Here is a 26,052-nt window from a genome sequence, read left to right on the forward strand (position 1 = left end):
AAATGGCCCTAAAAGGCTTCCGTACAAAGCTCGATTGCGATTGATTTTTTTTAAATAGTGTAAACCAAAGAAACAAAGCTGATACATCTAAACACTTCACGCCTCGTCTCTCTCTGTGACCGTTGACATCTTTCATTGACCGATAACCTGTTTATGTCACAAGTGGCATGCTTTTATCCAGTGTAGCGTCACACTGGTATCCCATCGTCGTCCATGGTGATGTCGTGCGTCTTCAGCTGTTCCGTCTCGGCGACAACGTCGATGGTAGCGTCCATCCTTTCCACGGCTTTCCATGTTACCGAGTCTCTGTCCCTGAGGGAGATCGGCACCGACACGGCACTACCCAGAAGAAGCGCTGTACCTGGCGCAGGATGTATATGTTAACTGAGGGGTGTCAGGAGAAGAGGGCTTTTAGCAGCGAGTTCATTGATCGCCAGTAGTTTTAAATTAGCAAACTAACAAATATGTTATAAGGACATGACTTAAACCATCTTCCCGAGGCAAGCGTGTCCACTAGCCTATATCAAAGCCTATTTTCTACCCTTACCACATCAAAGCCACTTTTCTTTGCTCCACCCTGGCGCCACTTCGCGTAGATTACGAGTTGTGCCCCTTGTAATATAATGAAAACGCGATATCCAATCAGATCGTTGTTCTTATCACAAAGGCGGCGACTACCAAAGGCGACGATCTAGTAGATCAGATAACGAAAACATAGGCAATCGTTGGGGGGTTTAAAAGATAAAAAAAGACATGTTCGTGTCAACAAGAACAGGCAGCGGTAAATCACTTTCATGCATAGGTGTACCAGTTGTGAATGTTGATTTTGTGAAACGTTCTCTGATTGGACTCTCGATATGTGCGATAGTCCAATCATATTTAGCACAGGAAAGTGCTTGATGTGGCAAGGGTGAAAACAGGACTTTGATAAAAAGGCTGGTGGATGCTCCTGCCTCGGGAGGTGTACTTAAACTTGCCAGGACTGTCATTGGGCGTGGGTGATGTGGCCCTTTCGCTCTTTCGTCATCTTATCCTATTTGTTAAATAAGAGGCTCGGGTTCAATTCCAAAATGGGTACAAAAAATGAAGACCATTCCTGGAATGTTCCTAAAAGCGATGCCATAGAACATCACTTACTTGGTTGGTTGGTTTGGTTGGTTGTTTAACGCCGCACTCAGCGATATTCCAGCTATATGACGCGGTCTGTAAATAATCGAGTCTGGACCAGACAATCAAGTGATTGATATCATGAGCATCGATCCACGCAATTGGGATACGATGACATGCATCAACCAAGTCAGCGAGTCTGATCACCCGATCCCGTTAGTCGCCTTTTACAACAAGCATAGTCGCCTTTTACGGCAAGCATGAGATGCTGAAGACCTATTCTACCCCGGATCTTCAAGGGTTACAGGGGCGGTCGGGTAGCCTAGTGGTTAAAGCGTTCGCTCGTCACGCCGAAGACCCGGGTTCGATTCCCGACATGGGTACAATGTGTGAAGCCCATTTCTGGTGTCCCACGCCGTTATATTGCTGTAATATTGCTAAAAGCGGCGTAAAACCATACTCACTCACTCACTCAAGGGTTACATCACTTACTATCAGCATCAGGCGTTTTCATCTTCATCTGAACTGGTAAGTATAATAAGATAACATTGTAATCAATAAATACATTTGTTTAGAACATACCTGCATATATATAACTGTGGGTGTAGGTTCCACCACTGTCAACAATTACACCTGCATAAAAACAAAACAAAAAAACATTACATAAAAAATGTTTTTAAATACAATCGAGAACCGAGTTTAACAATATTTCACTTGTAAAACGGGATGTCAGCTCTAGGTGGAGGAAAGTTTATACCTGTTAACATACCCAGAGCGAACCAACGATCATACTATTAGGTTGCTTAACTGCCTAAGGGACGTAACTCTGCACAGCGAATTGAGGCATATGAGATGACCAGGCCCCCGTTCCCACTTTCGAATCGTGATCCAGAGCTACAGCCGAGATCTCGACCCAGGGAATGTTAATTCTATTATACAGTTATTAGTTATACTCACGTAAGAGTTACATTAAGTTCAAATCATTGAAGAGGGCGGCAGGGTAGCCTAGTGGTTAAAGCGTTCGCTCGTCACGCCGAAGACCCGGGTTCGATTCCCGACATGGGTACAATGTGTGAAGCCAATTTCTGGTGTCCCCCGCCCCCATATTGCTTGAATATTGCTAAAAGCGGCGTAAAACCATACTCACTCAAATCATTGAATCCCTTGGGACCCAGAATGATTACATCAACTTTAAAGATCGACCTATGAAAGAATTTTAGAGATATGGGATCTAAGAATGTTTTAAAAAGATTCATTCAGAGAGAGAGAGAATGTCAACGCCAAAGAATAACCAGTCTTGATTATCCGACGAAACATGTTCTATTGGGCATAAAAGGCAAAAGAGTGATGAAAATGATTTGAATAGATCGCTGGACACTGAAGTAATGTTTTACCTGCGATGGGCGCCCCAATAAGACAACCAATCCCTGACGTGAAGCACAGTAACCCAAAGCCTATCGCCAGTTTCTCCAGACTAATCAGTTCCGCCGTCAGTGGTGTCATCACTGCATTGATCCCTCCGCTGTACAGCCCATACCCTGCTGCATACAGCACCTGGGACCCGAAAGTTGCAGAGTACAAGGGAAACGTAATGGTGAGTATCCCTATCATTCCCATCATCCCTGTGAGGAGCAGCTCCGGGCCTATATTGGGATCCGACGCTGCAAACCCTGTAAGGAGTCTTGAACAGAGACTCGTGACGCCCATTGCTGTCATCAGTGTTGCAGACGCCATCTTGGATGTTCCTTGCTCTTGGGAGTAATTTGGTAAATGGTATATGGCTGCGGTCTCGCCACAAGAGAAAGCAAAAGTACTAAAAAGATAACACAAAAATGGCCCGTTTTTAACAATGCCCACGACGTCTTTGAACGCAGACGTAATCCTTAATAATTGGTTTCTGACTTGGCTAGAGGATTGTCTTGCAGAGTTACCTTTCCCGGCATCCTTTCTGAAGTTGTCCTTTTCAGTTGGCGAGGGCCTCATCAACATCCCAAGGACGAACATGTTAGCCCCCAAAGCTCCCAATACCAGAAACGTCCCTCTCAACATGTAGTTATCAATTAAGAGTCGAATGACCGGAGGACCTACGAACATCCCAAAGGCTGCACCAGATACAGTTATTCCCGACGCCATGGGGCGGTACTTCTTGAAATAGTAGCCACTGACGACGAGAGAGGAAGTCAAGCAAAATCCCATTCCGATTCCTGAAAACACAGAGGATACCAATAGTTGGTTGGTTGGTTGTTAAACGCCGCACTCAGCAATATTCCAGCTATATGACGGCGGTCTGTAAATAATCGAGTCTGGACCAGACAATTCAGTGATTGACATCATGAGCATCGATCCACCCAATTGGGATCGATGACATGCATCAACCAAGTCAGCGAGCCTGACCACCCGATCCCGTTAGTTGCCTCCTACGACAAGCATAGTCGCCTTTTACGGCAAGAATGGGTTGCTGAAGACCTATCCTACCCCGGATCTTCACGGGTCAGGATACCAATAGAGACACTGTCTTTCAAAACATGTATTTACAGACGTTTTGCGACAACATGGATCCGATGAATTCTAATATACAGTGATACATCGTAGATCCGGGCGGTACCGTACCCAGTGAAACAAAACAAAAAGGATTAACAAACATCCGGATTAAGGAATTATTTGTACGTTGTAAGTTTCTTGTTGTTGTTCATGCAGGAAATAATAGGTTTATGTGTTGCTTAACGCCGAACTCAGCAATATTTCAGCTTTATGACGGCGGTATGTTAATAATCGAGTTGGACCGGACAATCCAGTGATTGATATCAGCATCGATCTACGCGATTGGGATACGATGACGTGCATCAACCTAGTCAGTGAGCCTGACCACCCGATCCCTAGACTAACGCTTAATATCTGAAAATATATAATTTTGATAGATTGAAAAGGAGTGCAAATGGGATGGGAGATTCAGAACCTGATGAAAATCTAGACTTATTTCATTTAAGGCTTTTTCATTGCAGAGAGGGCTAGGCGGATGGGAAAATAATATGGTTCAGGGACAGTGAGACAGACTACCCGATCCCGTTAGTCGCCTCTTCTAACCGGGATCTTCATATACCCGGATAAAGGTATTCGGATGGTCAGGATTAAGTACCGTATTTACGAGGTTTCACCATAACTCAAGACAAGCGCCATTTTTTTTATTATTTAATATGATTTTATAAAACAGGTCGTGAAACAATGGCATATAAATGTTACGATGCTATGTGTTTTTCCCAAATGAGGTGAGGTGAGGTGAAATTGGGTTTAACGTCGCGTCCAAGATTATTGCACTTATATAGCGACGTGCATGTACGTGTGTGTTTGTGATTCTGCTTGTACTTGTCCGGACTGATGCCGATTTATAGTGCCAGCCCACTGAGATACCATGCCGCATGTTTAACATGAATACCCCACTCAGACACAGTATACTGACTCTGAGCCGACCAGTCCTTGGTTTAGCCCCTTAATGCCGAGCGCCAGACAGGGTAACAACAAGTACCATCTTTTAACGTCTTTTGGTATCGAACCCCTGACCTCCCGCTCTCCTTTTCCCCAATGAAGGATTACACCATATGTGCAGGCTTTCGCTGACTGAACTTGAGAGGCGCGTTTACGTGGATTGAACGTGCATCTACCTATGTACTGGTAAGGGTTGAAGGAGTAAGGGTGGATGATTATTTTTTTATCAGCCCTTAAAAGTAGGATAATGACTCAATTACTGACAATGTATTCTACACAGGCGAAATCTTACCTCCGAGAAAGGAAAATGTTACTATGAGGATAGATATATTTGTTGCAAAAAAAGCACAAATCATGCCAGACAGATGACACATTCCACCACAGAAAGCTGCGACTCGGCAGCCATATCTGTTTATGACCCACCCAATCAATGGACCTGAGAAGAGAAGAATAGATTTTAGAGAAATAATTTCTCTTGAAACCTGTTACTACAATGTACATCTCGTGTAACTACGACAGTTTACCTTTGCATATATTGTTCTGCTGCCAAATAAAGTAATATATCTATAGGATGTAAGGGCTTTACATATGATGACATATTAGCAAGAATGATATGACAGGAGACTCTGGTGTAAATTGTGCCCGACGTTCATTTTTGTCCTTACAAAATATAATGAGATACTGAGTTGGGTTCAACGCCGCTTGGGTTTCATTTATAGCATGGCGTGTTGGCTTTATTTTGGTGGAAAGACAAAATGTAAACATGTAACAAGGAATCAAAATCGGAGCAAATCTCAGAATAGGATCGACGACCAGCAGAACCTAGCACGACGAAGGGACGCAACTCTGCTTGGCAGAGGATATAATTACCACAGATTTATGTGTGAAAGATGATCAGTAAACCCATACAATGGCGTTAAGACTGGTACGTGAAGGGACCCTACCCACAAGATCTACCCATCTTTTAATCATTCAGATTAATTTATTAATCAAAGTGGAAGCCAAACCCCACCTACGTTAAATATGAAACTTTTGAAAGAAATTTCTATTCTAAATGTACGCGCAATAGTAAAATCAACAGAAATTGGTGTTCATATTGGAATCCAAGATGGCCGCCCAAATTGCGGATAAACAATGTATTTGTTTATAATTTTTTGGGGAAAGAGACATGAATGGGTTCATCAGAGCAAACTGGAGCTAATATGCCTCAAACATCGTGCAAATTCGCCCAATATCACGAATAGTGGTGGATGTATTCACGAATCATATGTATTTAGTCTCAATAAACGAACCAGAAAGAGTCAACGCTGCTGTGTAAATGGAGCCGACCCACGAGACTCTCGTGAGATCACTTTCAATCTCGTCCAGTAGGGCGGCCATTATTATTCCCAGTGAATACACATGGAAGCCTGTTAGAAGCATCCCGCAGAAGGAGACGCCAAGGATCACCCACGCCCAGCCCCCGTCGATGTCGGACTGGAACATCCCTAAAATCAATAAACAATACTGAGAAACAACACAACTCAATAACCTTTCATGCACCATTCTTTACAGTTCGCCGTGACGAGCCAACGCTTTAACCACAAGGCTACTCCACCGCCCCTTGCTTCACAGAGACACACATTTATTTTTTCGTTTCACGGGCCCGTCGCCCCTACTGAAAAGCAGCTGGAAAAGAAATAAAATAAACATAATATATATATTATATATATAGAGTGAGAGAGAGAATCTCACCCGAGTGTCTTTTGATATCAAATATATTAACACGAGTTGATAAAAGTGGAAAAATTCCGAGGCTTGCCGAGGATTTTTGCCACTTTTATGAACGAGTGTTGCTATATTTCATATCAAAAGACACGTGGGGGAGATTTTATTTATCGTCCAACATCATTCTTCCAACTTTTTCAATTTGTAGACAGTAATTAGCAGTGTCTTCAGTGTAAAAGTACTGCTAACAGCATCAGTAGAAGAGCCATCAGTGATGTCATTTTATTGTGACGTCATGGTAACCAGTGATGTCACAATGGTCTGCAAAGCATTGTGCTGTAATTTCATTGCAGCGATATCTACAGTGTAGATATCGCTTGATCTAAACCTGTGGGAGCCAGTTTTGGGTGAGAGATATATATATATATAATGGTTACTGGCCAAAACTGGATATATATATATATATATATATATATATATATATATATATAGTCTGTCTCCCACTTGCAATACATACTCTCTAATACAACATAAAATGGTTTATTATATACATATGCATAAAATACTGGAATTTATTAGTGACGATAGATCAAGTTATCAGTCACTAGTGACTGATATAAACAAGGTGCCGGACTACTTTCCCCTGAGTCAAAACATTAAAGAGTTATCCCCCTTTGGTTACGTCAGATGCCGACTGTACTAAGTCTCAACCGCAGGTGCCTAACTTCTCTTCAACTGACCACAGGAACTTTTTGACGAGTCAGATGTCTGGAAATAACATCTATGGCAATGTTAATATCACTCTTGCGCTGGACATGCTTCGCTCGTAAAAATATTAGAATCTCCCCACTTCACTCGATGAGATAAAAGTGGTATTTGAGAAAACACATTAAATATCCTCTATTTATCAGTGACGATAGATCAAGTTATCAGTCACTAGTGACTGATATAAAAAAAAGTTATATCAGTCACGAGTGACTGATACAAACAAGGTGCCGGAACTACTTGGAATTTTTTGACGAGTCTGATGTCTGGAAATAACATCTATGGCAATGTTAATATCACTCTTGCCGGACATGCTTCGCCAGACATTAGGCACAACTGGCGACAGCGAGACCTACCGCCGAGGCGAGAAGCGCCCGCTTGAATTTTCCGAGAATTGAACTTTCCTAATTTAATTCATGACAGCAAGCAACAATGTTTCAGTTAAAATGTTCGGGGTTCTATAAATGTGTTTATTTCAACTTTCATACTTATCTGTGAGAAAATTTGATCAAATTTGGCGGATTTTGTAAGCCTGGAGAGCGCTAAGCTGATCGTTCGACGTGGTCACAGTACTAACTGTTTATGTATTCATACGCCAATAAAATAATCGCTGTTTGAAAATGATTTCTGTTTTCATTTTAAACAGGAATGTTTAATTATGACAAACAAAAATGTCCACGGAACTTAATACTCCAGGGTTCAATTTAAGGAACTTGATTTAATTTGCACCAGGAGCACTTTGAAAAACTACTTGGACCAGACAAAACCAGGTTGCACCCTGGTCCCATAAATTTATCGAAGTTGAAACAGAAGCATAACTAGTCTAAATAAGTAAAATCTCAGACTTCTGATGACTGCCATGTGTCATGGATTACACATAAGACAGGGATTAGTGATGTAGTATGGTAAATAAAGCTGAGAGGTATTGAGTGTGTTCATGGATCAAAGACCGATGTTGCGAGGATAAGTAAGATTTAGACAAAAGAATGAGTTTTTTACATGCACTTGGTGCATGTAGACTTAAGTGTTAAGTTGCACTTTTCAATAATAGGTTGCACTGGCGCATGCTTTATATAGCTAAATCGAACCCTGCAAGTGACAGATGAAAGTAAACAATTCACGATTGTTATTATGAGTAATCATTACCAGATAGCCCTATCCATCATTTGGTTGTTGTGTTGGTGGGGTGGGTGACAGAAATAGTAAGTTTACCAACTTAGTGAATTTCACACTCCACCCACACACTAACATGTTAGTAGACTTTACTTATTAGTTAGGAAATATTTGTTAGACTAGTTGGTGGCCTATCGTAGATTAGTGGAATGTAATAATCAGTTAGTAGAGATTACTATACATCTTTCAAAGAGGAGTGAATTATACTAATTTAATAAGCGAGATTTACTTATCTTCTTCTCGTAATTTACTAACTGCAATGGTATATTAACATTGCTTGTAGTAAGTTTTACTAACTTTAATCAAATCTCGTTTCTTGGTCATTCTACGCTCCCTGTTGACAGCTTCTGAATACAGTTTGCAAAAGGAACAGAGTGTGTTTTGAAGAACGTGAATTAAACTTGCTTGGACTGTACGTTGAGCAAGGGAGCGGAAATCTGACGTTACCTGAACTCTCCTCTATTGTTTTATATGTAAATAAGTTTCAAACTGTCTCTATCTGCCACTGAAAAACGGTGAAGCTCTCGGCTTACCCAAATAAGCACTTCCCGCTATCTTCTCAGATTATAACTAATTGAGTGCCCATAGATTATAACTCGGGATCACCCTGCATTAGTCAGACAACGTACTATTTCAACCTTTAACCTCACCCTCAGTTTATCTCACAGTATCAACGGTTGCAATGTCAACCGCAATTATTCCTCCATTTCTTCCAAACATCTCGCATTCACGGACGCGCATGTTCCTTTGGTGTGAGTTATTTGGGTTTAACGTCGCTTTTAACAGTATTCCAGTTATATCGCGGCGTGTCAGCTTAATGTGGGAGGAAAGCCCGAAGTGATGCAGGTCTCAGACGTTGGAATTGGAATCGATTGCAGTGCCACCAGTAGCTATTTCGAGTTATGTCCCTTCTGTGTTCTTCCTCCAGATTCCACTTTTCATATAACTTGCATTTGCCTCAAACAAAATGGCGGCGCCCAGTCAAAACGATTTGATCATTTTTCAAGGTCTATCTTGTAATAAAAGGACCTCGCGAAGTGCATCAAATTACTTGAGCACCTTGATTAAAGATTAAAGATTTGGAAATATCTGTCCACGTCAAGTTGACGGTGAACGTGCTTTGCAAATCCTGCAATCGACCGAAATCTGTATTAAGAAACGGATGTCGCTTGCGTTACGCGATTTTGATTTGATTCGGCAAGGGTGGAAACTGGACTTTTATGGTCAGTTAGCCCCCATGCCTCGGGAAGATGTGTCTCCACTAGAAGTGAGTGTTACGAACCTATTCTGTACCGGCACTCCACAGGAAGAGAGTGTTGGGGACCTATTCTGTACCGGCTCTCCACAGGGAGCGAGTGTTGCGGACACAGGAAGTGAGTGCTGGGGACCTATTCTGTACCGGCTCTTCACAGGGAGCGAGTGTTGCGGACCTATTCTGTACCGGCTCTCCACAGGAAGTGGGTGTTGCGGACCTATTCTGTACCGGCTCTCAATAGGGAGCGAGTGTTGCGGACACAGGAAGTGAGTGTTGGGGACCTATTCTGTACCGGCTCTCCACAGGAAGTGAATGTTGGGGACCTATTCTGTACCGGCTCTCCACAGGGAGCGAGTGTTGCGGACACAGGAAGTGGGTGTTGGGGACCTATTCTGTACCGGCTCTCCACAAGGAGTGTTGGGGACCTATTCTGTACCGGCACTCCACAGGAAGTGAGTGTTGGGGACCTATTCTGTACCGGCTCTCCACAGGAAGTGAATGTTGGGGACCTATTCTGTACCGGCTCTCCACAGGGAGCGAGTGTTGCGGACACAGGAAGTGGGTGTTGGGGACCTATTCTGTACCGGCTCTCCACAGAAGGTGAGTGTTGGGGACCTATTCTGTACCGGCTCTCCACAGGAAGTGAATGTTGGGGACCTATTCTGTACCGGTTCTCCACAGGGAGCGAGTGTTGCGGACACAGGAAGTGAGTGCTGGGGACCTATTCTGTACCGGCTCTCAACAGGGAGCGAGTGTTGCGGACACAGGAAGTGAGTGATTGGGACCTATTCTGTACCGGCTCTCCACAGGAAGTGAATGTTGGGGACCTATTCTGTACCGGCTCTCCACAGGGAGCGAGTGTTGCGGACACAGGAAGTGGGTGTTGGGGACCTATTCTGTACCGGCTCTCCACAAGGAGTGTTGGGGACCTATTCTGTACCGGCACTCCACAGGAAGTGAGTGTTGGGGACCTATTCTGTACCGGCTCTCCACAGGAAGTGAATGTTGGGGACCTATTCTGTACCGGCTCTCCACAGGAAGTGAATGTTGGGGACCTATTCTGTACCGGTTCTCCACAGGGAGCGAGTGTTGCGGACACAGGAAGTGAGTGCTGGGGACCTATTCTGTACCGGCTCTTCACAGGGAGCGAGTGTTGCGGACCTATTCTGTACCGGCTCTCCACAGGAAGTGGGTGTTGCGGACCTATTCTGTACCGGCTCTCAACAGGGAGCGAGTGTTGCGGACACAGGAAGTGAGTGTTGGGGACCTATTCTGTACCGGCTCTCCACAGGGAGCGAGTGTTGCGGACACAGGAAGTGAGTGCTGGGGACCTATTCTGTACCGGGTCTCCACAGGGAGCGAGTGCTGGGGACCTATTCTGCACCGGCTCTCCACAGGGATCGAGTTTTGGGGACCTATTCTGTACCCATATGCAGCGTGTGTCTCATTGGCTGTATATATGATATAGCGCATAATCATTCATCCCTTAGCTATTCGAGAAATATTGCCACGTAGGAAACTTGTCATAACTGTCTATATACAACACAGTAATGTATCCTGTGCATGTACCTTGCTAACACCTGAGCACCTGCCAGACTATCCCAGTAACTAGTAGTCAGGTGGTGGCTGTACGCACCCACCACTCGATACACAGCAAATGTCTGCGTGCCGTGTGGCAACACAGGGTCTTTAATGGGTGATTTAGTACGTTCATTGTACAGCTGATTAACCTGGCTTATGTACTTGGTAGTTGTTACATGTTAACTATCTTGTAGCCATGTAGGTAATGATATACCTCTAACCCGGCGACTAGACCCGGGAACGGTCATAGATAATACTTGCGATAAGATCGTTCTGATTGTAAGCCCTGTACGCGTTCAAATTGAACTGGATATAGGATTGTTATTTCAATGCAGATTTCTTTCAGTAGTGCTTATTGCAAACGAATGGTTTTTTCAATGGTGGTTATTTCAAAACACTGTGTAGTACATTTCATCTCAATATTATAATTCCTAATACTTGTTTTTCATTTTTCTTTATTGTTAATTTTCATTAAAGGGAAAAGTGAGTGTCTGTTGAAACAGAATTACATGTGTTATCTATTATTTAAATCGGTAAAATAAATATACATGTTTGTAAACGACCTTTCTCCATGCCATGTACCTTCATGAAAAAATCATGATAACAATGGCACGATGCTCTTCAATCAAGTGATCATTTGACCCCCCGAAAACGTTTATACATTACATGTACTTTATTAACGTGTCAACAGTTAAAGCAGTTTACACAAGATAAACCTAATTAATATCTTATTCATTATTATTTTTATCCCTTGTTTCATGTAATACAATATTGAGATTATTAATTTGCGCAATAGAAACAGTCTAATTGCGTGTATCATGTATATACAATAAGATGGTACACTGAAAGTTGTTTGGTTATTTTTATGTTGTAATAATAATAATAATAATAATAATAATAATAATAATAATAATGTACAAGATTACGAGAATCTTAAACGATCGGCCTGCGGATAATCTCGCGAGCGGATTAGCGTGAGGTTGCGAAGTGACGTCACAATAGGAACAATAGAAAGATGGCGGATTAGCTCTAGTTGGGTCGCTAAGCTCTTCGAGTTTGATTACTTCACGCGTGTTTGTATTCAATGGCAAAATGTAACGTAGCGGAGATTTTCCCAGGGTTTCATGCTAGGGGAGGTAGCCGGGACGGGTAGAACGTTAAGATGGAAGCTCTGGCTGACCGAAGAAGGCGACTCTACGGACTGGATCGTTCCTTGGCTAGACAAGACATAGTGCAAACACTCACTAAAAGTCACGTTCTTCAAGACGGAGAATATAACTACACGAACGAAACACTGAAGGACGGGATCTGGCAAACAAGCGCTAAACGAGATTTTCCGGTGAGAACTGACAAATCGTTCTTTAGTTTATAATATTTTTCGGTTATTTTTATTTATGTTGTGGAGAGACATGCCGGTCCCCGCCCTTGTTTACTACCATTCGGTTTTGATATAATAACGGGAAGAGGATTTTAAAAATCCCTAACACCTTTTGGTCCATGTCGTTAAACAAATAAGTTATCAAATGAAAAAGAAACCATTTTTTAATTTCTTTGATACAGGGACACATACCCATTTTTTGGAATATTTTAATATAGTTTCGGCTTGTTATAAATCTTCCACTTTATATTTTTTATTGTATAGTGTAGATCATTAAATATAACAATAATAACAATACACTCACTCACCGTAATTTACATGTGTTGTTAATAAATATATGCTCCTCACTGGGATTCCGAGGGGCACTGGGGTAGCCTAGTGGTTGAAGCGTTGGCTCGTCACGCCGAAGGCCCGGGTTCGATTCCCCACATGGGTACAATGTGTGAAGCCCATTTTCCGGTGTCTCCCGCCGTGATATTGCTGAATATTGTTAGTTATGGTGTCTGTAGTTGCCGTATACGGTGTCATATTAGGTTAGCAGGAAAATATTTACTGCAATCAACACGAATGTCACTGACCCACTTTTACAAATATGGAAACGTCATAGAACAAACCAGATGACGTCACTATTGAACGTTACGTCACCTATCCCTATCCTATGACGTCACCTAACAACGGGCGTGATAATGGCCCGTCGTCAAGTAATATGAGGGCATTATCAAGTTACAGTGGCCCGCTCATTTCTGATAACATACGGGCGTTTTTTATGATAATTCTATCCATTTTAGTTACCGTTATTATAGCTAAAATGGATGGAATTTGTTATCAAATAATAAGAAACAACAATATCGGTTTTGAAACATTTACTGCAATCAACACGAATGTCACTGACCACATTTTACAAATATGGAAACGTCATAGAACAAACCAGATGACGTCACTATAATGCGTGACGTCATTTTCTCTACCCTATGACGTCACCTAACAACGGGCGTGATAATGGCCCGTCGTCAAGTAATATGAGGGCATTATCAAGTTACAGTGGCCCGCTCATTTCTGATAACGTGCGGGCGGTTTAATGATAATTCTATCCATTTTAGCTATAATATAAGGGTAAAGCTATTTTTCAGGGCATTATCATTTGCAGAAGCCCGAGGACTTCCATTCACTGCCCGACGAAGGAGGGCAATTGAAAAGACCGAAGGCTTCTGCAAATGATAATGCCCTGAAAAATAGCGTTACCGTTATTCTAGCTAAAATGGATGGAATTTGTTATCAAATAAAAAGAAACAACAATATCGGTTTTGAAACATTTACTGCAATCAATACGAATGTCACTGACCCCCTTTTACAAATATGAAAACGTCATAGAACAAACCAGATGACGTCACTATTGAACGTGACGTCACCTATCCCTATCCTATGACGTCACCTAACAACGGGCGTGATAATGGCCCGTGTCAAGCAAAATGAGGGCATCAAGTTACAGTGGCCCGCTCATTTATGATACCATGCGGGTGGTTTAATGATAATTATCCATTTTAGCTATAATAGGTCAGTAACAAAAATCTTGGATTTTTACTGACGGTATCCGGGCTCATATGGGGTTAGTAGTTCTGCGCGATGATTGGTCAATCTCACTTTGAGGCATAATAATGCTGAAAGCGGCGTAAAACCATACTCATATACTCATTGTCATTCAAGGCCAGAATTTGTCCCCTGCGACTTTCTGTGCTGATCTTAATCGCGACTTCACTGTCTTGGTTGATAGGTGCCCTAGTACCCAGTCGGCGTGGATCGTTGCTCATAATATCAATCACTGGATTGTCTGGTCCAGACACTATTATTTACATGCCGTCGTGATATGAACAGGAATAGTTATTGATGATCTTTACGACTTCGAATTACGAGGTGTGCGCGTGCGTGCGTTTGTACTTATTCGGAATAATGTTACAGTGCTAGCCCACTGAGATACAATCTCTCAGTTATAACCTGAATACCCCACTCAGACACAGTATACTGATTCCGAGCCGAGAAGTCCTTGTTTTAGCCCCTTAATGCCGAGTTCCAGGCAGGGTAACAACAAGTACTACATTCTAACCCCTTTTGGTATGACGCGAAACACCGACCGTGTGGTCCCCAGGCAGACGCTCTATCCACTAGGCCGCGAAGGCGATCCAACTGGCACAACTAGTGAGTGAGTGAGTGAGTTGGTTGTACATCGCTGTAATCAAGTTTTATCACGGTGTTATAGAAATCGAGATTAACGTGGTCTTTGTATCAAGATCAATATACCTTACCTTTCACGTGTCACAACAAGGGGACACCTCTTTGTAATCTCTGTGGATACCTATTATCAACCTGATAACAAACTCCTGTGTCCATATACAATCAGGGTAACCAGTTAGTTCTAGATTGAACAAGATCGTAAAAGTAGACGCGTTCACGGGTTGATTGGTGTGTGAATACCGTATTTCCTTTATAAATACGGTATTCTGGTTATTGCTTTGTCTAGACGTCTGCCTCATCTGTGATCTAAATGAAATTTTAACCAGATGCTAATATTTTGTTTGCTGGACGCATATTTAGCACATATTTTCATTTCAGTAAGTGTGTAAAATTATAGTCACGTCGGCAATACGTCACATTATGCGCATTATGTCACGATATGGGCCGCGTTAGATTGTTCAAGGTGGATGCGTATCACCACTATTTTTTAGTACAAATCCAGTGTGGATTCCTGATCAGACTAGGTCCCCAAGATCTTAGTCCCGTCAAGATTCAGGGTTATTTATAATTGATATTCAGCAACGCATGCATGTCTCAAGAGGCGACTATGGGGATCGGGTGGTCAGGCTCGCGAACTTTGTTGATGCATGTCATGGCATCCCAGGCTCTCTGACTTGGCTGATGTCATCACACCCCGACTGAGATAGACACCGCTTATCGTCCACGGCATCTTCCCGTGACATTGGCATTTCTTGACTCGGTCGTAGCTAGTGCCACCAGTGGCTACTAAGAGTAATGTCCCTTCTACGTCCCTCCTATTGAACAATCAGATTCCACTTTTCATATAATTTGCATTTGCTTCCAACAAAATGGCGGCGCCCAGTTAAAACGATCTGCTCAAATTTCATATGCCTCGCTTTGTAGGAAAATATACATCTTTGCAGATTATATTAAAATTGTCAAAAGAAGACAGCTTGTTATATCTTATTATTTACCAAAAGTAACAATTGATCAACTATTTTCATTTTGGAAAAAAATGAGCTACTAAACATTCAACTTTAACATTCCAACAAACGTCAATCGATATGGTAACACTTGTCACGCAGCTTACAGCTATGGCAACATATTCCCAGCTGTCGCACAGGGACGTACATGCCATACTCAGACAGCGGTGAAATACATGCTGTGTTTGAGTGTCGGCGGAGAGTTAGATTACGTACCTGCTTTAACGAAAGGACGTCAGTAACCTCAGGACTACATGACTTTTCCCAATTCAAGACACGGCGTCCCAAACGTGCACTCGATATCAGCTGGAAGTGACGTCAAATTGCTCGATATGACTCGGGAGTTTCGACTGTTTTACACGTAACGTATTCTCCTATTGCCCACAGCCTTACGCCAATATTGATTGTGCTATCGCATGGTTGCACGTTTGTTTTTTATATTTGTTTATTTGTTGTTTAACGCCGCACTCAGCCATATTTATTCCAGCTATATGACGGCAGTTTGTAAATAATCGATTGATATCATGAGCATCGATCAACGCAATTGGGATACGATGACATGCATCAAACAAGACCGTTAGTCGGCCCTGGTTATAATTATATACTTCTTGTTTTTACAGGGCACTGAGCTAGACCGCGATCATGTTGCCGCCGGGGTTGGCCAGGTAAGATATCACTTTATTACCCACGTGGTGAAGATACAGGTGGTAAGATACTAAATCCGTACGTCACTTTCGTTTTGATTGGATAACCGTGACCTCTGTCACACCGGGACTACTTTTTTCATTCATAAAAAAATCGCGAGACGTCATTCATTTTGCAACTACAAGGCAGAACTGAAGAAATTAATAATGAGAACGAGAGATATTTACAAACACTTTATTAAACCAAACAAAATAGTCACACGCATCAAATTCTGTTTGCATCCTATATAAGTTATGCATTGAGCTTCCACAGACATTATATAATCGATCAATAGAGCGAGGGTCCCCCATGAGCGTGACGCACCCGACAACTTTCGCAACTTTCAATTTGATTTAACGTAAAAGGATAAGCCTGGTGAAATGAAGTCTGTTTAACTATCCGGAGAGATATCTAGACTTACTTGGGATGATCCGGTTGTGCCATCAGTGTCCCCTTCGAAGCGTATTTTGTGGCGCTGTTTCGGGAGGTGTTGTTCATGAATGAACGTACACGACTGCACGACCAGATACAAATCTTTCGAAAAATCCGTGGAAGTGTGCCTGACTTCTGATTTTGTGGCCCCAAACATCCCAAATGTGAACAATAACACTCCCTATCTCTAGCGTAAAAAGCTGTGAGTAGACCACGGTTGTCTTTTCTTATTCCGATGGTGACCTTGCCCTTCGATTGCTCGAAGCTGTCACTGACATGCAAGCAGACTTAAGTTTGTTGATTTTCACGTCTTCAGTATAGGGTGGTACAGTTAACATGAATGTCTTTGGCGAACACTCTGATTTCCCTCTTCCAAAATGGTACGAACATGATATAAATTTAGCTGATAGATCAAGGAAACCGAACCATTTTGATTGCACAGACGGGACATTGGGAGTGCGAGTGACCGACTGTTGGTCCGATATTCAAAGCGCGGCGCTTATGTGACTTTTCAAATTTCTTATAGGTGTCCTACGCACTAATAACATGGCGCTTGAATTACCATAAGTTGAAGAATTTCTTCCAAAAGGATCTTGAGCATCGGTGCTGTTTTCTTTGCAAACACAACTGCGTATGCATAGAAATGTCAACAATGCCCATATTTGGGCATTTATCAATATTCATACGCAACCAGATTTTGCAACCGGTTTCAGTTTGGTCTGTCAATATATATTTAACGTGGGTAATAAATAAAATACCACACTCATATTCGTTAGATACCATTTATAAGAAAGTCCACTCGTTTTGTAAAAATGGTATCTAACGAGAATGAGTGAAGTGTTCTCTATTTATTACCTATTGACCTTTTTCACACTTTCGCCATCTTGGATCGAAAACGAGGCTTGGAGAGCATAGCTCCATGTGAGAGTGAGACAGTGACAGTGACAGTGAGACAGTGAGAGTCGCATCAGCTCATAGTGAACAGATAGCATGTTGTGCATTTCACTGATGGACATTTCAAACAAACCAAAACTGGTATCCTCTGTATCTAATACAAAATATATTTCACATTAAATCATGAGGCCCAACTAAAATATGCCTGTAATACACTGGAATTTGCATTTTGCTGTCAGGATCCCGGAAGTTAATCGAAAGGTGCATTTCGAGATACGTATTTCAGAAATAGATTGTTTTATCATAACCTCGTCGGCATATAGGTACAATTTGACAGTTCATTCAATGACAGAAGTTTTGTATCGTAAATAAACCGCATAACATGAAACACGTCAGTGTACTTTTGCAAAACTGCTCAGTCAATGCATGGCTTGGCGAACTCTAGATCAAGATTGAGATAATGTTTATTTCACGTTTCATAGTGGTGTTTGCTGCACAACGCACTATCGTTTTGCCACGAGTCCAGTTGACAAATGACACTTTTTCTGCTATGATTTTCATTTTAACATATTACAATGTTAATTATGAAAATAATTCGTGTGTCAAAATAAATATTCAGAAGGGGCGATAACTCTATTCAGTGTGTACAATGACAGATGATACTTTACTTGTTCTTCAAACAAAACTTACTTAACTGATTATTGCAGATTGTGATTGCACCGTGCACGACAAAAGTAATCATGTGAACTGTTTAAAATAAGTTAAAAGGAAACTAAAAATTTATAAATATAAATAATGCATGAAATTGAAGAAATACTAGTATAAGAATTGATACAACTACCAACTTCTTGAACACCCTCAATCTTGTATGATGATAGGTAATTGTATATCAAAAGGAAGCTACTAATACATTTATCCTGAATAGTTTGAAAATGTCTTGATCAGATATGAGTACAGATAAAATAACAAAAGATAAAAAGGAATCAACTTCAATTGGTAATCAAGCCAAGATAAAATATATGTTTCTGTACAAATTATGTTGATGGAACAATCTGGATTTCTCATATTTAACAAAGAAAAACAAACCAAAATTTTTATATCTTTATTTCTCACAATATAAGTTTTCAAAACTTAACATGGACTGGGTGTCTTTGTCAGTCAAAAGCACCTAATCAAGTTCCAGGAGAAAATAATTTTCTTGCTTGTAAACAAATGGTACAATGTGCTTTTTCAGTGTCTGATAAATATTGGCCATGTTGATTTGTGAGTGAATAAGGTTTTTCACTTCCTCGTCCTATTTAAGTCAAATGTGACAGGAAGCACATTTGTTGATTGACTGAATATGGCTTTCTACTTCCTCGTCCTTTGACAGGACGCACATTGTAACCATTGTGCTACTGTCAGCAGAAAGCTCCTCCAGACATCCGTCACCCGGATACTAGTACTTCATTGTGTTGACTCGCTGGCCTGAAATGAATTATTCAGTAATATTGTAATAATATACCTACTTCAATAATATTTTTTATAAACAATGCATATTCACCTTCTCTCAAAATATTGCTTATTTAGAAAACAACATTCTTCTGAAATAGAGAAGTTTAAGGAAAATTAATCACAGTGTGTAACATTACATTAACATATCTAGATATGGTCAAAAGGTCAATATTTCGACTTCAAATACAACCCGCAAGGTTATTTAAACTCACAATAAATAGTTTGGCTGAATGGTGTGTAAACAATGAATTATTCTTTACAAGATTTCAGTAGCATTTGTATTAAGTCTTTTCAGCTACCATAAACTGCACTGGGAGTTACCAGGTGGTCATGGATATTTTAAATTGAAATCACAACAGAACGGCCAGACTCAAATTTATATCGGTAAGGAGACCAGATAACAGTAGAATAGTTTGTCAATAAGAATAATGTTCAATACTTATGATAAATGTACCGGGATGGTTAAATTGTCACAGTTTGTCCCGATTGCGTGCCTTGTTGACATCTCCATGTGTTTCATGTGCTATCCAGCCTTCACCTTCTGCTCTCCAAGTCTCGCTTGCAAACCGGAAGTAGAGAAGTGTAAAAAAATGTCAATAGAGTTAGAAATAACCGAGTTCATAAAAATCGTATGTGCACTAGTGCAAACATCACTTCTGACGCACCAGTGTATTGTTTAGTCATCCGAAAGGCATTGTTGACGTCATTCGAATCTCATTGTGACGTAAGGTCGGAATGACGTCACGCTAGACTGTGTGTCATACTGATTTTACGAAACTCGTGTAAGAATTCACGTATTACCATCGCTCCCACTTGGGAAATACAAGAATTCTGACTCTCGTTTCGTAAAAAAATCAAGACACACATGCACGTTTAATAGTCTCTATACAGTGTATGGAGTGATAGAGTTGAGCCAAACGTCACTCTGAATACTGTTTCAGTCATGCCACGAGTCAGCTCATTAATGGAGAAAAGCCAGAAACGAATGTCATAGACTTTTACAATGACAACGGTACGGTCATGACAGATTAATGAAAATAAACGGTGCGATATTCAGATTCGAACATATAGGATCAACGGATCCTGACATCTAAGGGAAGTAACCCTTATCGTTTCTGCAGCGGATACAGGTCTACCCGTGTCCATGTTTCGCCTCTAATCCAAACTGCTGCTATTATTACTATTATATTAATTATTTTAGGGGCTGTTGAGTACCCTAGAGGTTAAAGTGTTCGCTCTTCACGCCGAAGACCTGGGTTCGATTCCCCAAATGGGTACAGTGTGGAAAGCCCACTTCTGATGTCCCCCGTGATATTGCTGCAATATTACTGAAAGCGGCGTCTTACCGTACATACTCACTCACTAATACTATTACTGCTACATTCACTCCTGCTTGATAACGGTGTAAGAATCTACATGAAGCGTCACTATATGCAATAAACCAGAAGTTGTTATCCATAAAGTTGTACGTTTTTCTTACATTCATCCACTGGATCAAAACTGTTCTCCTTGTACGTCTGTCCATGTGGTATTGTACAGGGTTACGAAAACGTCGAATCATGATTTAATAAACATCCTAAAAGATTTATTTTTTTTTTAAATTTTATTTTCTTTAAATTTAAAAACATAAACTTATGTACAAATGTCTTCGTTTCATCAAGTGTTGTATAAACTTGAGAGACAAAATTGTGATGCTGTTGCAGCTCGATCATCACTTCCACCTTGGCAATGACTCGGGATCGAACCTCCCGACAAAAACCTACCAAGGCAGCACCACCAAAGACGACTTCGACACCAAGTCGTTCTCGAAGGTATAGTAATAATTTAAACTATTACAGTGAACGATGAGCATGTTATCCTCGACTATAAATGCTATTACGAAGAGAAAGGGTGTTATGAAACACGGAATAGCATGTTATATCAATGTTCGAATGTCGATGCTTGCAGGGCCCTTTGTGTGGTTATAAGTCTCGAGTCCCAGGCGTGTGTGTGTTCGCGGTGATATGATGCATGAGGCACTCAAACATGAGTACGCCTGGGTTTAGGTACGCGCAGAATACAAGTCTCGTAGTTTGGGTGTGAAGTGAGATGCCCAGTACACACACTTGTATACGTCTGGCGTTACATCTGATGCGCGATGCGCAGGACTGGGCTCATTCATGAAGTGCGTTTAGCAAAACACGTACGCATAATGTGTGTGGCGAGTATTGCGCACAATATATAGGCCTAAGGTGTGGGGCGAGTTTGGCGTTTAACACACATACGCCTTAGGTGTGTGGCAAGTAAAGCGTATGGCAAATACGCCTTAGAACCTAAGGCGAGTATGGCGTTTACACAAACGCATACTAGGTGTGTGGCAAGTAAAGCGGATAACACATACGCATAAGGTGTGTGGCGAGTATGGCGCATTACAAATACGCCTTAGAACCTAAGGCGAGTATGGCGCTTACACATACGCATAAGGTGTGTGTGGCAAGTTTAGCGCATAACACACACGCATTAGGTGTGTGGCAAGTATAGCGTATAACACATACGCATAAGGTGTGTGGCGAGTATAGCGCATAACAAATACGCCTTAGAACCTAGGGCGAGTATGGCGCTTAACGCACACGCCATATGCGTGACTACGCCTTAGGAAACGCCCGTTGTTAGATGTTGGGTGGATGCGCAGAGGTTATTGTTTGGTATCTAAATGTTTAATCCTCGTCTGTCCTCAGCCGGCGGTTCTTGCGGCGGATCGGACCATCAACTGGCCCGTAAGTATATACTAGTTTAACGCAGAGCTAACCTAGTACCTGAATAAGGATAATTAATTATCGTAATCGAGGCTAAAAGGAAACATCCGGTTCTTAAATGGTTGACATATTCCTTCATTTGCATAAGCGTGACGGTACGCATGTTAACCGTTAACTGTATAGATAGTCAATATGCTTGACGTTATGACTACAACCGACTGATTCCATCTGCAGGACATGGCTCCCCGATACGCCCCACACCGCGCCATCGGCCAGTCCGAGTACAAAAACACCTTTATGTTGGCGGTAAGTTGCGTCGTCTCGGTGGGTTGATTCTATAAAATACAATAGGAATTTCAAGCGCCAAAGGTTTTACATCACTCTAAAGCCTTTTGCACATTCGTAAACCCTAATCAAACTATCATTTTTTTTCTACGACTTGCGAAACCTTTGACTTAACCAGTAGTTCGGCGTTGCCCGTTTAACTCACTCACTGAAATTTCTAGGGCCGAGCGGCCACTGCCCCAGTCTTCCCCAAAGTGAACACCTGCAAGATGAAACTCCCACTGGACCCTGCCAAGTTCCACCTGCAGAGGGACAGTCACTTCGATTTCGGCCACGACGAGTCCAGGTCAGTTGTTTTACATCCATCCTGAACAAAAGTATCACATCTGTGTTGTCCACTTTAAAAAAGTAAGAGAATGTCCGAGGTACTTAAACATACCTGTAAAAGTAATTGTCATTGCAGCGGCGTGAGCGAGCATATGCGGACATACGGGCGGTCAAGGCAGGATGACCTGTCGAGCAAGCTGGCCAGTACGGGGGACGCCCTGAAGATCAAACGTCACATGAAGGAAATGGAGCTGACCTCCAACGTCTTCCGAGGCGGCGACTACAACGGCGTAGGTGAGTTGTCGGGTTTGTCTTGACGGCGTCTACAACGGCGTAGGTGAGTTGTCGGGTTTGTCTAGACGGCGACTTCAACGGCGTAGGTGAATTGACGGGTTTGTCTAGACGACGACTTCTTCGGCGTAGCTGAGTTGAGGGGTTGGTCTAGGCAGCATCTACAACGGCGTAGATGAGTTGACGGCTTTGTCTAGACGGCGACTTCAACGGCGTAGGTGAGTTGACGGGTTTGTCTAGACGGCGACTTCAACGGCGTAGCTGGGTTGACGGCTTTGTCTAGACGGCGACTTCAACGGCGTAGCTGGGTTGACGGGTTGGTCTGGGCAGCGTCTACAACGGCGTAGGTGAGTTGACGGGTTTGTCTAGGCGGCGACTTCAACGGCGTAGATGAGTTGACGGGTTTGTCTAGACGGCGACTTCAACGGCGTAGATGAGTTGACGGCTTTGTCTAGACGGCGACTTCAACGGCGTAGCTGGGTTGACGGGTTGGTCTGGGCAGCGTCTACAACAGCGTAGGTGAGTTGACGGGTTTGTCTAGACGGCAATTTCAAAGGCGTAGGTGAGTTGACGGGTTGGTCTGGGCAGCGTCTACAACAGCGTAGCTGGGTTGACGACCTTGTCTTGGCAGCGTTTACAACGGCGTAGGTGAGTTGACGGGTTTGTCTAGACGGCGACTTCAACGGCGTAGGTGAGTTGACGGCTTTGTCTAGACGGCGACTTCAACGGCGTAGATGAGTTGACGGGTTGGTCTAGGCAGCGTCTACAACGGCGTAGATGAGTTGACGGGTTTGTCTAGACGGCGACTTCAACGGCGTAGATGAGTTGACGGGTTTGTCTAGACGGCGACTTCAACGGCGTAGCTGAGTTGTCGGATTTGTCTAGACGGCGATTTCAACGGCGTAGCTGAGTTGTCGGGTTTGTCTAGACGGCGATTTCCACGGCGTAGCTGAGTTGACGGGTTGGTCTGGGCAGCGTCTACAACAGCGTAGGTGAGTTGTCGGGTGTCTCTTGGAGGTGACGAGAACGGTTTTTGATTCAATGGATGTTTCCAGGGGATACTTGTTTTTCTAGGTTGGAAAGGTCAGCATATACGACCCCGACACTCGTTTTGGTGGGCACGTAAGGCTCTGTCAGCTAAGGTGCCACAAATCGCTTTGCAACGCCTTGTAACCCCACTTACCCACTTCTGGGTTTCAAATCAAGCTCATTCCAGTTGAATGCTACGATGCTACACAATGTCTTTCTACACGTACGCTCCTGTTGTTTCAACGTACTGCTTTAATGTATTTTGCTGCTCGTATTATCATTGTAATGATGATACCGATGACGATGATGACGATGACAATGATGATGATGATGATGATGCTGATGATGATGTTGCAGCTGCTCACAACTACGAGACAACCACCTTTGGTGACTATGGTCCCCGAACAAGACCCCCAGCAGAGATCATTGCACTCCAGTTCAACCAGGACAAGCCGTAAGTAAACCGTGCGAAGACGCCGTGAATGTTCAACAGAACAGAGAAGTTCAAACCTTATTAATACCTTATCAAACAGAAACTGTTCCTCACGTGTCATTTCGGATAATACCCATAATGGACCCTTGAAGATCCGGGTTAGAATTGATCCTCAGAAACCAATGCTTGTCGTAACAGGCGACTAACGGGAACGGATGGTCAGGCTGGCAGACTTAGTTGATGAATGTCATCGTATCCCAATAGCGTATTTCGATGCTAATGATGATCAATCACTGGATTGTCTGGTCCAGACCAGATTATTTACAGACCGCCGTCATATATTTGGAATATTGTTTGAGTGCGGTGTTAAAAAACAAACAAACATGATAACATAGGGGTATTAAATAGAGAATCTCACTCGAGTGTATTTGATATAAATATTATATATTATTTAAATCTTTCAAACTTTTGTCAACGAGTCACCTGTCACGTCACGTCACTTCACTGCTCTGGAAGCAAAATACGACTAACCCCTGTCACAAGTATTAATGTTATCCTCCATCTGTTACGAAGAAAATGAACATCTACATGAATGTTGCAGGCGGGATGGAAGAGCGTCTGAGAACGTCCCGAACGAACTGACCACGTATGCGAGACAGCACACTGTTCCGGCAGTGTTCAAAGGTAGGACCCACGTCATCTTTCCGAGGCAAGAGAGTTAACTGACTTTAAAAGTCCAGTTTCCACCCTTGCCGAACTAGGCTGGTATTATGGAGTTACATTTTGGCTGGACTAACGAGTCTATGCATAGTCCAATCAAAATCGCACACCGAAATCGAAATCCGGTTTGTTAACTGTCGTTCAGATTTCGGTCCTGCAGATAGTCCAGCCAAAAGTGTAACTCCATAATACCAGCCTAGTTCGGCAAGGGTGGAAACTGGACTTTTAAAGTCAGTTAACTCTCTTGCCCCGGGAAGATGGATCCACGTAGGAGACTAGCTTAACCCATCCCTCAGAATATTTGTACTCTGGGCTCCTTGCAGCTAAAGTCCCCGCCAAACTTCAGTGTCTGTCGTAAAAATACGGATCGGGCGGCCATAATGTGTGACCTGTCCTCTTGCGTGTCATCGGACCCCGACGGTGTGGATAAGGACGCTTCGAGATCATTTAGGCCTTGCAATGTTTCTAATAAAAGTTTTCGAAACAGAAGGGTATAAAAACTAAATTCTCATCAAATACTATTAAGTAAAAATAATTACTTACCGCTCAAAACCGAAATTATTGAAGATGACTGGCACAATGATGATACACAATTGGTCAACCTTTCGTGGCGTCATGGGGATCAATTTCGAATTGTTGTCATCAGCTGATTTCCTCTTGTTTCAGATGCACTGGATGGGAGGGATTATCAAAGAGCGGCTCATTTCAAGGTCAGCATGCATTGTTTCCCGGCCCGTGAAGATCCGGGGTAGGATAGGTCTTCAGCAACCTATGCTTGCCGTAAAAGGCGATTATGCTTTTCGTAAGAGGCGACTAACGGTATCGGGTGGTCAGGCTTGCTGACTTGGAAGATGCATGTCATCGATCCCAATTGCGTGGATCGATGCTCATGTTGTCAATCACTGAATTGTCTGGTCCAGACTCGATTATTTACAGACCGCCGTCATATAGCTGGGATATTGCTGAGTGCGGCGTTAAACAACAAACAAACAAACAAACATTGTTTCCCAGCCAACTGTTCTTTAAGGTTCACAGTAAAGTTAATT

General features: G+C 42.5%; 2 protein-coding genes across 5 annotated transcripts in view; one reads left to right on the forward strand and one right to left on the reverse strand.

Moving 5' to 3' along the window:
* LOC124146664 (monocarboxylate transporter 13-like) lies at window positions 1–16,009 on the reverse strand. Of its 3 annotated transcripts, none has more exons than XM_046517070.1 (6): window positions 15,899–16,009; window positions 5,883–6,077; window positions 4,883–5,026; window positions 2,502–3,311; window positions 1,690–1,740; window positions 1–361 (listed from the first exon to the last, which is right to left on the reverse strand). In XM_046517070.1, the coding sequence occupies exons 2-6, from the start codon at window positions 6,073–6,075 to the stop codon at window positions 189–191; spliced, it is 1,371 nt and encodes a 456-aa protein (XP_046373026.1). In that variant the 5' UTR covers window positions 6,076–6,077; window positions 15,899–16,009; the 3' UTR covers window positions 1–188. The 3 variants fall into 3 exon arrangements, with proteins under 3 accessions (XP_046373026.1, XP_046373027.1, XP_046373028.1); XM_046517071.1 differs by lacking the exon at window positions 15,899–16,009 and adding an exon at window positions 14,750–14,789; XM_046517072.1 differs by lacking the exon at window positions 4,883–5,026.
* LOC124146663 overlaps window positions 12,053–26,052 on the forward strand; it is a 24,600-nt gene continuing 10,600 nt past the window's right edge. The window contains exons 1-10 of one of the 2 annotated variants that reach the window (XM_048403721.1): window positions 12,053–12,410; window positions 16,303–16,347; window positions 20,890–20,997; window positions 21,904–21,942; window positions 22,156–22,227; window positions 22,428–22,552; window positions 22,670–22,827; window positions 24,211–24,307; window positions 24,888–24,970; window positions 25,673–25,716. In XM_048403721.1, the coding sequence (XP_048259678.1) occupies window positions 12,234–12,410; window positions 16,303–16,347; window positions 20,890–20,997; window positions 21,904–21,942; window positions 22,156–22,227; window positions 22,428–22,552; window positions 22,670–22,827; window positions 24,211–24,307; window positions 24,888–24,970; window positions 25,673–25,716 (948 nt within the window). In that variant the 5' untranslated portion in view covers window positions 12,053–12,233. Of the gene's footprint in view, window positions 12,411–15,906; window positions 16,044–16,302; window positions 16,348–20,889; window positions 20,998–21,903; window positions 21,943–22,155; window positions 22,228–22,427; window positions 22,553–22,669; window positions 22,828–24,210; window positions 24,308–24,887; window positions 24,971–25,672; window positions 25,717–26,052 lie in introns of those variants that run through there. The other variant, XM_048403722.1, reaches the window with a different exon arrangement.

The sequence above is a fragment of the Haliotis rufescens genome, unplaced genomic scaffold (genome assembly GCF_023055435.1).
Source record: "Haliotis rufescens isolate VD_foot unplaced genomic scaffold, xgHalRufe1.0.p SCAF_3, whole genome shotgun sequence".
NCBI classification, from domain to species: Eukaryota; Metazoa; Mollusca; class Gastropoda; order Lepetellida; family Haliotidae; genus Haliotis; species Haliotis rufescens.